Here is a 12,870-nt window from a genome sequence, read left to right on the forward strand (position 1 = left end):
CAGGGTTTATAGGCATTTGTTTAAAAAACAAATGTCAAAGAAAAGACCGAAACAATTTCACTGTGATTAATTAAACAGGTGGAGAGTACAACTCAGCAATTTAGAGATCGTTTGGAACAAAAATCAGAACATCCTTCAGCCCTCATGCTCCGGATCTCAAATGTGCTGTCTCTAAATTGCCAAGGTGCCAAAGTGTTGGCGTGTCTGAAAAGATGATAACTTCTTGTGGGGGAAAGATCCAGAACAATATTTGCTCCACTTGCACAGAATTATTAACTGTTTATTTTTCAAAGTGTGCTCCAAAGCATGTCAAGTCTCAGCTAAAGTGTGCTTGTGTCTGCATGAAACATTACAAGGCTCGGATTATGCAACTACATCCTGTCTGTCAAACAGCACTGAAACTCCTTAGCTTTATGCAGCATCATAGCATTTAATTAATACTGTGCTTACTGGTTTCTGCAGATTATTGTTGTTTTATGTTACTGTTTATCTGCAGCCTTTGCATCTTGACTTGATGCGAATGCAAGTCATTTTTTTCTACTGTTTTCATTCAGTACGACGTCTTTATTTCAGTACAAGAAGAATCCTTCTCTTTGGTTTTGCCTTCTCTTGGATTTTAGGTCGTAAAGCTGTAACTTTTTTAATAATTTGGTCAGTGGAAGCTTTTAACTTCAGGACAAAGGGCTGTAACTGCTATTAGCCACCCTGCGGTTCATCCTGCCTTTCACTGACAGGCACGGTTTCCAGGCCCCTTTATCAAGGAAAGGAAGATGTACCTTCAGAATCAGTACGAGCAATGCGGCGCTCATGAGGAGTGGGATGAGGCTGCTGATGAACCAGCTGAACCACAGGATACCGTTGTCCAGCCCCATGATCCTCATGGTCTCCTTGAGGCGGGCCTCCTTCTCATACACGATGCCCTTGATGATGATGGCCACCGAGTAGATCCAGGCCAGCGTCATGAACAGCGGCAGCGAGCGGCTCATCACACGTAAAAAGCTGCAGTGGGCGAGACAAAAGTGCGCGGCGTCAACAATCTGGAAATTTCCCCGTGAGCCCCAAAACCCAAACCCCCAAGAACTTTCCTATACTTCTATTAAAATTTACTGAACCGCAAAAAAAATGCACAATGCCGTCAAGGCAAATTAATATTAAAAATCCAATTCACTGATATCATGCTTTAACTCCAGCTTTCACCAAACATTTATATCCAGACAGTGGCAGGGAACATTCAAGTAGGCCACAGGCTCTGGCACTGCCAAACTGGAACTGTGAATGCCATACTGCTTAGAGGAAAGCACTCTTATCATTTGTCGGTATAAGGAGTTTGCTTTATCTCACATGTCATCCACGTAGCAGGGGTAAGGCATCTGCTGGATATAGACTCCTATCCTCTCCTTGGTGCCCGTGACAGCTCGGATGATGCTGTGCTCGATTACGTCCTGGAGGTAGGAGAATCCGCCCCAGATGTAGCGCAAGTCTTCAAACGGGTCAGCTCTAGGACCAGGATCCCAGTACCTTTCCAAAACACAAATCTAACCTTTGAAAAAGGGACTGGCAGGAAGGCCTCTGTGAGTGGTTTTCATTACTCATTTGGTGTCTGTTTCTGGAGAAACTCCAGAAAAAAATAAACCTACTTACCCGTCTTTGATCTTGTTGGTCCTTTCCACGTTGTCAATGTCCATGCGGATCTTGTAGTCAACTTTTGTTGGCAAATCTGAGCTATTGGTCTCAATTCCCGGAAACACGATTCCAGCCCAGAACTTCCGGTCATCCAGTAGCTTCATGGACTTGTTAATGAGTCGTTCCTCAGTCGCTACCGGCTCCAGCTTGTCTAAGTTGACACACTTTAAAAAAAATCCAAATAAGTCACCCCTTTCAACAAAGAGATGTCTCACTAGAAGACAACATCTTCTAGGAGTATTTTTATGGAATTTATTGAACAGAATAGTTACCAACATTCAGACATTCCTGATTTTCAGATTTTCTAATGTCTTTTGTGAGATTTATAGTGATCTCAATTCACCAAGAAAACTCTAGACATCTCTAGAAATATGTATATTTCTTACCTCTAGGGTAAAATCATATTGTTTGAGTGGCAACAGTAAAGTTTTACCATTAAGCATTACATAAAGGAGGAAGTACTGTTTGGTATGTTTGTCTTTAAATCCTTCAATAGAGTTAAATTCTGTGTAAGCTGGTGAATAAAATAATCAATTTCAATAAAATAAAAGTTTACATAAGGTGAACAAAATTTTATTTGTGTGTGTTTATTAGAAATAGCTGCCAAACTGTTGCACTGTAAAACATCTGATCCCAGGTCTGGAAGGGTACGTAGTTCACTGACCTCCTGTACAGCTAGAGTTCAATCAAATTGTCTTGTTATGAAACCAGCATTAACAGTTCAGGTTTTGTTCAGACATCAAATTTGATTTACAGGAACAAGTGTCTAATTTAAAACACATTCCAAGAAGAAAATAAAAACACGGGCACAGTCACGGAGCTATTTGTACTGTTTGTATGGACAGTTTTCATTGTAATATGAAATGCTTGTAACTCTTTTATCCCAAATATGCAAGGTTCAGAAACATTATTCAGCAGCCCTGTTTAACACAGATGTTATCAATGTAACTTTCTGCAGGTGCCAATAGAAAAGGCCATTATTTCCACTGTTGGTAAGCAGAGATACCTCTCTGAACCCCGCTGAGAGTTACGTGTTCAAAGCAGTCCATCCGAGAACATTACAGCAGTACACTAGTTAGAATCGTTAAGTGCAATTGTTTTGTCACTGCTATACTCTATATCAGAATGACCAGTCATTTAAAATGCAATGTCAATCAGGCAGATTTAATTCTGTCTTTATTTGATGCGGAAACCTATCTTTGACTTTTCAAGATTAAATTCTCTGTACATGACCTTCACACATCCTCATATCACAAGACGTGCTGTCTTACTGAAAGGAGCCGTTTCGCTGTTTTCAAGATACATGCAAGATGCTGTTTCTTCATGGTCACGAAACAAGATAAGACAGACACATCCAAACCCGAATTCCATATGCAGGTATTTTCTCTTTACATGCTGTACAGAATCACTAACATTGTGTCCTAACACAGAGGTTTTGAGACTCAGTGTTGATCTTTTTGGGCACACTTGGGACGCACAACAGAATTAAGGCCTTGCAGGGAGGAGTAATAAAGGAGAAGGGTGCTGAATTTAGAAAATTCGACTTCTAAATCCGTTGCTGAATAGAGACACTGACCTCCATGAATTGAGAGATGCTCTGCACTGCCTGGTCTGTCTCATTGAAGATGTCTCTCCATGTGTACGCTGTTCCCCGGGGACGAGTGTCCTCCGACTGTTTGGATAAGAAACTCGACACGTCTTCAACTCTCAAGTCCGTGTCATTTAACTGGGCATGAAAGAAGCTGGCACTCGCGTTGTTCTGAAGGAGAGTCTGCATGGAACAAAGAAATCCGCCAGCATTACAAGGCTGTTTGTTCCATTTGAAAACCACAGAGCTGAGTAGATGAAGGTTAAGAGGTCTGTTTCATAAAAAAAACTTTCCCCATTTCACTTTTGTTTTCACAATTCCATAACAAAGACCCTTGGCAATTCTAGTTGTAATATTTCTGACAAATCGCTAATCATTTCCCAATTGACAATGAAGAATTTAAGCCCCGAGGTGTACCATACTATGAAATGGTGGTTCTTATGCAGGCTTTAGAAAGTTATTCCAAATTAAGATCACGCAGCTGTGTTTTGGAAATTAATTCAGAGCCATTCATTGCCTAGGACTACAATTTTTAACATTATTTATTACAAAATGAAAGTCATTCTTCACAAATGTGAAAAACCGAAGAGCAGAAAAGTAGAACGGAAATAGTCTAAAAGCAAGGTTTTAAACAGCACGGATTCAGAAGACATAAGCCACAATTTTATTCTGGAAGTAGTAAGCTTTGATTGATCCATACAGGGGTTGTAAACGTGTGGTAACACATATTTCACGTCAAACATAGCCATTCAAATTACCAGATAATCGTTTGTCAAGTAAAGCAAGATCTAGCCAAGTACGGTAGAATATATATGGGAGCTATACGTAAGCATTCCACAAGGTGGCAGTGTACCACTCTGTGGCTAACCAAACAGGAAAAGTAATATTGAAACTCAAAAAGTTCACCTTGAATACATATTTCGCACTTTAAAAGAAGGAACTAGATAATGCATTATGCAATACTATTCTAATAATCATCAACTGTTTTTGAAGCTAATTTCTCAGAATAAATGAAAAATGCATTTTGTCATACTTTAGTCCTTCGAAAATCTAACAGGGTTTAATTATCTTGAATATTTAAAGAGTTTTTAGAGCCTATATAATATTGATCAAAATAGAATTAAATTATAAGTAATACAATTTAGAGAGCAGGAAGTTAAAGTGTTACAGCTCTCCTTGACTTTATGCTTTAAAGAAAAGGAACAAAATAACGTTTAACAAATAAATCAGCTTGCAACATGTTTCAGCGGCCTTTAATATGATTACACGTACTTGAAAAGAGAACTATTTTAGTCAGCTTTAAGAAAACAACTTAAGTAAATAAGTCAGTAGGGCAAGGACCCGCTATGTGGACAACAAAAACGTGAAAGAGACTAACAACAGACTCTTTGTTGTTAGGCTTTCTTGGTATATAATATTACGTGGAACAACCCGAACTCCCAGCACTAATTCAATATCCAGAAAATGAGGACTCTCAAGCATCATAAATTCACTTCCACACAGGGGATTATCTAGCAAGACCCCTGACTGTTTGGCCTCTTTTCTGGATCCTGACAATGGGCCCTTTTGCAGAGTACTGTCACACTGCCTTTCTCCATGTTTATGGACTGGAAGATTGATGCAATCTGGTGTTTGGGAATCCACAAATATTTAGCTCTTAAGGAAAACCTTTTAGATACTTAAAGAGTAACTAACATGTACCACATTAATCTAGAGTTTGGCCACAGCTCTCTCCCCACTTCCTAAATATACTTTCATAATGCCAACATTATCAGAAAACCGCTTATTCTTGGTAAGGCTAGAGCTTATTCACAAGGTTCAAGGTGGGACTGCAAACTGGGCAAGAAGCAAGTCCATCACTGGACACACACACACAAGCATTTGGGATAGCAGTTAAGATATGCAGAATGGCTTTGGGGAGACCATGTAAACCAGACCTCTCCAGAATCAAACACTGGCCCAAGAGCTGTGAGGCGGCTATCATGCCCTCTACACCACCATGCCTAACTGGTATTAAACCCTGGTCAAAAACACAGAAAAAGGGATGTAAGGTTCGAACGAAAAAAGATGAACCCTTTTCACTTTTTGGTAGTGCTCAGACCAAATGGATTAATTATTGCTGTTACTGATCTCATATGCTTGATACCATATTATATATTATATATAAATATTATATTTACTGTAAAAAGGAAATGAAAATAAATATGAATGGATGTTTGGTAACAATAATGCACATTTTTTAATTGAACCAAAATAGTTTTTTTGGAATAAGTAATTTACTGAGCCATTTCACCTACCCGAACTAAATCCATTTCCTCACTGTTCTCCATGAAATTCCAGATCTTGGGTTTCAGTTCATCCCACATGCCTCCCAAATCCCGAAATATGCCCAGCTCCTGAAACGTCTTGTTAACCTGAAAGAACCGAAGAGGCTTTGTTACCAGTGGCAAAGACGTGACGACTGGAGTTCACTTCCAAATAGAAACATCTCATTTCAGCTTCCTTCCCATCATCATCCCAGCAATTGCAGGGTAGAAAGAAACCTCTCATGTGTGCTTAAAAAAAAACAACTATTATGGTTACACACGAAAGACGCTTTCACATTTGTGGTAAACATATTGAACCAAACCCTGCCAGAGGCCTATCTGACATACGGTAGTCCCTGATGACGCTACTAACATTAATGCCAATTGAATGAACTGGCCTGTGCCTCTTTGTTAGAGACTATGGCTCGAAGATTCCTGCTATCAGACCCATGCAGCCCCACCGTCTCACAGATAATGGGTCAAGGAGATCACGTTATCCCTCCAACCTGAATGGAGTTGGATATACAGTAGTTAATGAGCACTGATCTAGTGCGATCTGGCAGCCCTTCCTTCTCTATCTGAAGAGCCTCCCTCAGGCCTCTTCAAACTTCTCCTTTCTTTTTCGTTCCTGTCTCTTTCCTGTTCTCCCATTTATTTGCATTGCCTGGCCCATGGTTTCGTGTTCAGGCTTCTTCAAAGCCAGGCAGAAATCACACTTTCCTCTTAACAAAACAGTAAACATCCACAAACCTGTCATTTTGAGGTCCTGTATGAATAGAAAAATACTGCCTTTACTTTGACAACTGTTTATTGTCCGCTTTAAGCTAATGTAGCTACTTCTCCTGTGTTTCATAATGACAATCCATTTTTCTCATTCTCATTTAAGAATTATCCTGGATGAAACTCTGGTGTGGTTTGCTCTCTTTACTTTTTTCTTACATGCGTCTAAAACCATGACTAAATGAAGATTTCTCCCATGTTTTTGATTGGATTTTGCATCTTAAAACACAAGGCTACTAATTTCAACAAGACTTAAGATTGCTTTTTATGGAAACCCTTCATTTATGCTACCGGATTTACACTGGCCTAAATGAGAGACGTTAAAGAGTTTAGAGAAACCCTAAAAAACTACAAATTATGTGGACAGAAAACAACTGAGAAATTTAATTCTGGTAGTACTGTGGCTTGGAGTATAAATCTAGTGGCTCCTATAAGTATTTGTACATTTAGGCCTAAATTTTAAAATCCCCTATAGAGAAAAGCGATAAATAACATTTCTCAATTATGCATTCTAACACATAGAAACCTCAGTTAGAAATTTTACAGTGAATTGTTCAGTTAATCTGTAACAGAATTAGAAATTAGAAATGCATTTACCAATTCTTTACAAAGAAATCTTTTAAAAATGTATGTCCTGTCACACATTTTATGACGAGTCTACATTTTTGGGGGGCGAGTATAAAACATTTGAAAAACCTGACTTTTGCATATTTTACTGCTGTATAATCAATGTGTTCCAAGTTCATGAGATCTGTAATTTCCACTGGGTGCTCTTCCTTGGCCAAAGTGGTACAAATTGTGCTTTAACCACACATCACTCCAATTAAGATGGATCCTATTCGTTAAATTAAAATTATATCCAGCAAAGCAAGATGAATTCAACAAGAATAACAGAAAAGGCTGTTCCCGTTTTCAGAGGTGGACACCCTTCAGCTCCTACATCTAGCTGTGAAGGCTCTTTGGGATGCAGTTACCTCTTTAATAATCCTCTGTGTGGCTGGGGTGTCTGGAGTATACAGGATCTTGCCCATGAGCAGTGGCTTCAGTGCCCTCCAGATCATTCTAGAAATGGGGCTGGACTCCAAATTCTTCATCAGCTCATTGCAGTATGGAGCTAGAGAGAACACATTGTTCATTATGTGCAGAGCAACGGGACCTTATTTTCAAAGTCCTCTCTCCCACGCTACTTAAACAACCTTTACAAAAGTTCTCTTTTAAAAGACCAAAACATCTGGCACGCACTCTGAGGAGACTGTCCTGGGTTCTGCATGGAATTTTACAACAGACAGCCTAATACCTACTTCAGCTGTAACAAGCAGGCAGTCAGTTAGTTGCAATGCATTTATAAGGTGCGGAAAGATGTCAAAAGGGATAGTTTAGTCACTAATATTTTCCACCAACATACACAAAAACCATTTCTGACACAACTGCAGGACTACATGTTCTTTGCCCACCCCAGCCCCCATCCCCAACATCTCTACTGTCCCCTAGTGCCAGACTCATAAATTATCACCTCTCTCCTGTTTCTAGGCAACTGCTTTCTCTTCCTTCCGCAATTTGTACAACCAAGATAAAAAAAACCCAAGAAATCAAAACGACAAAGGAAATCATGACAAAAATGCATGTGGTAGGTTTTTATAACTCAGGCGCTCCCTTTAGAAGCAAGTCCAGAGTCTAGGCCTACTTACTGGAGGAGTTGTCGTAGACGACAGTGTCGTCCTCAGTGCTGTTGTGGCCGAACAGGGCCTTGTAGTTATTGTCTTCGTACCAGTTGAGGGACTTGATCTTGAGGCCTCCACCCTCAGGGTGTCCACACACAATCCTGGACACCGCCTGGTATATGTGACTGGGGGAGCCTGTGGCGTTCTCGGTCAGGAATAAAATTTCATTCCTCAGGTCACTCCAGCTTTTCATGCTGGCAAGCTGCAGAACGTGAAACAGAAAAGTCAAGCGCGTGTTACAACAGGTCTCCTTCTCTTCCTATGAAGTCCAGCTTCTTAAACTTGAATGGTTCTTTCTGGTATGCTTCATGTGACTGTGCTTGCCGTTTTCCCAGGTGTGAGACAAGAGCAATGTTTAGCTTTGATGCTACACTGTGCTTGATCCTTATACCACAAGCTGGAAATTAAAATAAAATAAATAAAACACATGGAAAGAATAAAAAAACTGTAGTCATTTACATCAATTCCATAACTATGTTTCATTAGGACAAGCCATTTAGGTCAATTTTTAAAGAATTATCCTGGATGAAATGGGTTTTCACTCTTTGTTTTTTTCTTACTAAAACACTGTTATGTGACTAAAGTCATGACTAAATACAGATTTAGATTTTATATACAGCATTAAATAACACACCAACATTATAAATAGCAGAAGGGGAAAGAATGTAAGCAAAGGGACTTCATTTCATATACCAGCTGGAAAGTTTATCTCCATAATGTGTGAAACCCAGTGAATGTGGAATTTTGGGAAATGGGAATGGCGATAAAAGGTATTATACTCGCTGTATAATCTTGTTAGATGCATTGTGCGAGCACAATTTAGCAAAACATAGGCTCTTTGTGTGGCAGTTGCACCATAGTGAACCAAGCTGGGATTTTTTTCTTCAATATGTTCTGAGTAGGAAGAACAACGAAAAAAAAACATCTGCAAGAGCTAAAGTTACTATCGGTCATGTTACAAATAAGAGGGAGGTTACAGAAACTGGTGAGTCTCCAGGAGATATGTCTTAAACTGTTGTCCAAATTGCTAGCTGTTTCAGCACAGGAATTAGTCAGCCACATCAGCACACGGGCTGTCACATGGTATCAATTATCTTTTACACTACAGAGAGACGAGCCGAGGGTGAGGTAAAGGGAAGCAGCCACTGCTTCTCGTGCGAACCATACACAGACACAAAAAATAAGCCCAAAAATTGAGGCCTTGTGTAAAGAAAGCACACTTTTCTTCACTATTCTGACAGCATCGTAAAGTCCCTTACAAGACCTTTCAGAATGGAAACCCTGAAGAATCTGGACCGGTTCAGTAATCTGAGAAGAAGAATATACTCAAGTGCCTCCCCTCCCACAGTAACAGAAAAGGTTACTATAGTTCACCACTGAACCACACTGCAAGTCTTATTTTTCAAATGAGGAACAAAGGCAGCTTAAGAGTGAGTGGGGGAGGTGTTAGTTGCAGTTTTTAAATAAAGAACTCTCTTTAAGACGGACGTACTTCTTCTATGATTCCTCGACAAAGTTGAAATTCTTTTGTACAAATCTCTCAATACGAGTACATTTTGAGATATCAATTGTTGGCAATCTGTGCTTTTTTATTAGTGAGGACTGACTGTTTTCTAACCTCATGTTTATTTTTCTGCTTATTCAGCTGTTTCTTGGCTGTGCATTCATGTCCCAGTCAGAAACCCCGGAAACTCAAAGTCTCGTGACTGAGTTCTGACCATAATGTTTCTCTGGTCAGGCCTGCAAAATAACTTACTGGCCTTTGTCTACCTTTGGCACAAACAAATGCCAAAGGGTTCCTAACACTTGTCAGCCATCCAAAGCTGTGACAGCAGATAGACAATAAAGACTAAACATGCACCTCACTTTAGTTTTTAGGCTTTTTTTACACTTCAGCCTCACAGTTTCAAAGAGCTTTTGTTCACTCTGCAGCTATTAAATTATTAGAGCTTTAAACTAAAAGCTAAACCTTTGAAAAATCAAAGGCTCAGGTTTCTTCTTCTTCCACAATGAAGTTCTCACAATTTAACAACATTTTTTTGTTAAAAAGAGGTGATGCCTACTCTGCGTTTACACTTTGGAAACTCTGTACAAAAATATGACACAATTCACATCCACTTTCCTGTGTTCTAGAGTTTGGAAGCAGAGCAAGGCTGGGATGGGATACCAGGTTGCTGCTGCAAGTGGTGAGGTCAAACCAGCAGGTAGCGCTCTGTGTTATGAACCAGACAATCCAAACCAAAGCCCCACTATGACAACTTGGGAAAAACACTATAGAAATGTAATTAATTAAAATTAATTAAAAATAATAAAACTAGTTCTTCTGAGTTGCAAAATTATTTACTAATCACAAGAGCAACGTTCTCTAAAACATATATCAAAATTGAAAGGGCAAGCAACATTCATTTACAGCTAACATCAGTACACTAAAGACTTTCTGACTATAATTGGTTGGCATCAGTGAATCACTTTTCTCGGGAGTTCAGATATTGACAATATGTCATGAGAAGAGTGCAAAGACTAAGTTGAAGTCTGAAGATCCATCTAATCAGATTTCAGAAGCTAAACAAGATTGGATATTGTACAGTACCGAACGGGAGACAACTAGGAAGAAATCAGGTTGTTGCTGGACATGATGCTGATGACTGGGGGCAAACTCCTCCTGGTCCATAGTAACGAACCAACGTCCTCAGCTGTCGCAACGCTTTCTGACATTAAAACTGGTAGAAATGTGTTATTGGGTTGCCTGATATGCTTCATAGGAAATGTTTCTAACTTACCTCTGCAGCCAATGCTGCCAGACTCTGAAGGAGGTTATCTGTAGCCTCTGAAACCTCCTGAACATTTTGAGGGTCCGTCTTCACTGTTTTCTACAAAAGGTGAAAAAAGGAAAACATTAGAACATCAGGGAGTGATTCTTGATTAGCCCATGGCTGATGTTCCAGACTTTCTTTCACAACACAGGATTTACAAAGTACAGTAGAGCTGTATTTTGATTATATTGAGGTTGCATTCAAACTGGCTGCACCCAGTTAAATGGGGAGCATTTTCTCCCATTTTTTGTAAGACTTTGTCTGCTTCCTTCCCTCATTCTGCTACATATACAGATACAGAATTGCATCAGAATACAACTGTTGTAGGACTATCTGAATTCTGACAGACGTGGACAAGCTCTTGAAGTGCAACTGTTGTGTCTTAAAAGGGTAATTTAAGTTGCATTTAAACACTTCATGATCTGAGTTTCTTTTAAAGCGCTGCTAAGTTTGTAGGTATTTTAATTTTGTTGCGACAGACCAAATATCAGTATGCATACATTAAGAAAAGTCTAGTTTCTATGACATAAAACATAAATGCATCACTAGTGCTGTTTAAGTTTTCATGATTTTATACATCAAAATGTACAGTATGTGTATGTCTCTAAAGGAAAATAATAACAGGAAAAAAACTGGTTTAAAGCTGCTCTGATTTTCACAGACCTTTAAATACACGCATTGACATTCTCTGCCTTCCCGGAACTAATTTTTAACCTTATCACAGAGTTTATTACACTCCATTGTGTACACTTTTTTCCCATGAATCTTTGAGGAAGTTTTTGGTATGAATCGTCTGACAAGGATAAGCATACATTGCCATAAACTATATAGTTAAGGCTTCTGCATTTTTTTAAGCCACTCTTCTTATCAAGACATTTGATTTGCAATTAACAAAAGAGCTGAGGATTAAACAATTAACATATCATGCCAATTATAATACAGCCACTTTTAATTTCTTCATTATGTTATATTACCCAGATACCAACAATACCTCACTACATTTGCCTTTAATATTCATAGTTTCCCTTTTCTATTTCTCTACTCAAATTTTTAAGTTCTTGTACTTTTAAGATAATCCTGTATCCAGTTTCATTTTTCCACATTATGTGTGACAAGGTACATTCATGCTTGTTCATACCTCCATAACCCACCAGAAAGAGAGGACTCATTGTTCACTACATAACCACCTGAGACTCAGCAGATCCCACAGGCACAATGATGGCCTTTTAAATATGTGAGATGAAGAAGAAACAGAATATTTGCCACCACCCTTTATCTGGATTTCTCCAATTAAATGGAGACAATAATTGTATTTAAAATTAACGCAAGGTGAAGCTTGCTTTCACCTGCACTAAGCAAACTGCATTGCTGAATCTCTTGATTCCAGTTCTGTCCTGAAGCTTCCAAAACCGACATTAAGCAGATCTGTAGCACAGCTCATAATAAATCTTTGTTCCCATGATCAGCATACACTACCTTTCAGAGGTGTTCTCAGAAAAAAAAACACTTATAGTATACTTTTTATAGTCTACAAAACATCTTATTAATAATTCCCGTTTTTTCTGACATTTTGTAGAGTTGCACATGGTTCCTACATTAAGAGTCTTTACACGGTTAATTTACATGCCATCATGGACATCTGCCATCATCTAAAACTGAAAGCACTTCTGTTACAAGCCTGAAGGCTTTTCTTCACACACTTTTGTTTCGAAATGACAACCACACTAAACATTATTAAAGACTCTTCACCTTTACTAAGAACCTCATAGACTGCTAATACTTCCTTGTTAGTTTCAGACTCGCTAAATTTCACAGTTTGGCCTAACTTTTTTAATTTTCCATTCTTAGCCTAGAGTGGCACTTTCACAGATCATTAAACAACTAGAACCTAATGGAGCAGGAAATAACTTGGCTGGTTACACAAGTTTCCAAGTATATTTATGTTTCAGTAAATGCTTTACTATCAATTAAAACATCAG

At 38.9% G+C, this 12,870-nt stretch overlaps 1 protein-coding gene across 1 annotated transcript in view; it reads right to left on the reverse strand.

Moving 5' to 3' along the window:
- The window catches only part of abca1b (ATP-binding cassette, sub-family A (ABC1), member 1B), a 53,152-nt gene that overhangs the window by 22,491 nt on the left and 17,791 nt on the right, over positions 1-12,870 (reverse strand). Inside the window, exons 8-15 of the mRNA XM_006629740.3 lie at positions 10,859-10,948; positions 8,046-8,280; positions 7,332-7,471; positions 5,569-5,685; positions 3,260-3,454; positions 1,642-1,847; positions 1,342-1,518; positions 777-999 (exon numbers count right to left, since the gene is read on the reverse strand). Of these exons, the coding sequence (XP_006629803.2) occupies positions 777-999; positions 1,342-1,518; positions 1,642-1,847; positions 3,260-3,454; positions 5,569-5,685; positions 7,332-7,471; positions 8,046-8,280; positions 10,859-10,948 (1,383 nt within the window). The remainder of the gene's footprint in view (positions 1-776; positions 1,000-1,341; positions 1,519-1,641; positions 1,848-3,259; positions 3,455-5,568; positions 5,686-7,331; positions 7,472-8,045; positions 8,281-10,858; positions 10,949-12,870) is intronic.

Source organism: Lepisosteus oculatus, chromosome 1 (genome assembly GCF_040954835.1).
Source record: "Lepisosteus oculatus isolate fLepOcu1 chromosome 1, fLepOcu1.hap2, whole genome shotgun sequence".
NCBI lineage: Eukaryota > Metazoa > Chordata > Actinopteri > Semionotiformes > Lepisosteidae > Lepisosteus > Lepisosteus oculatus.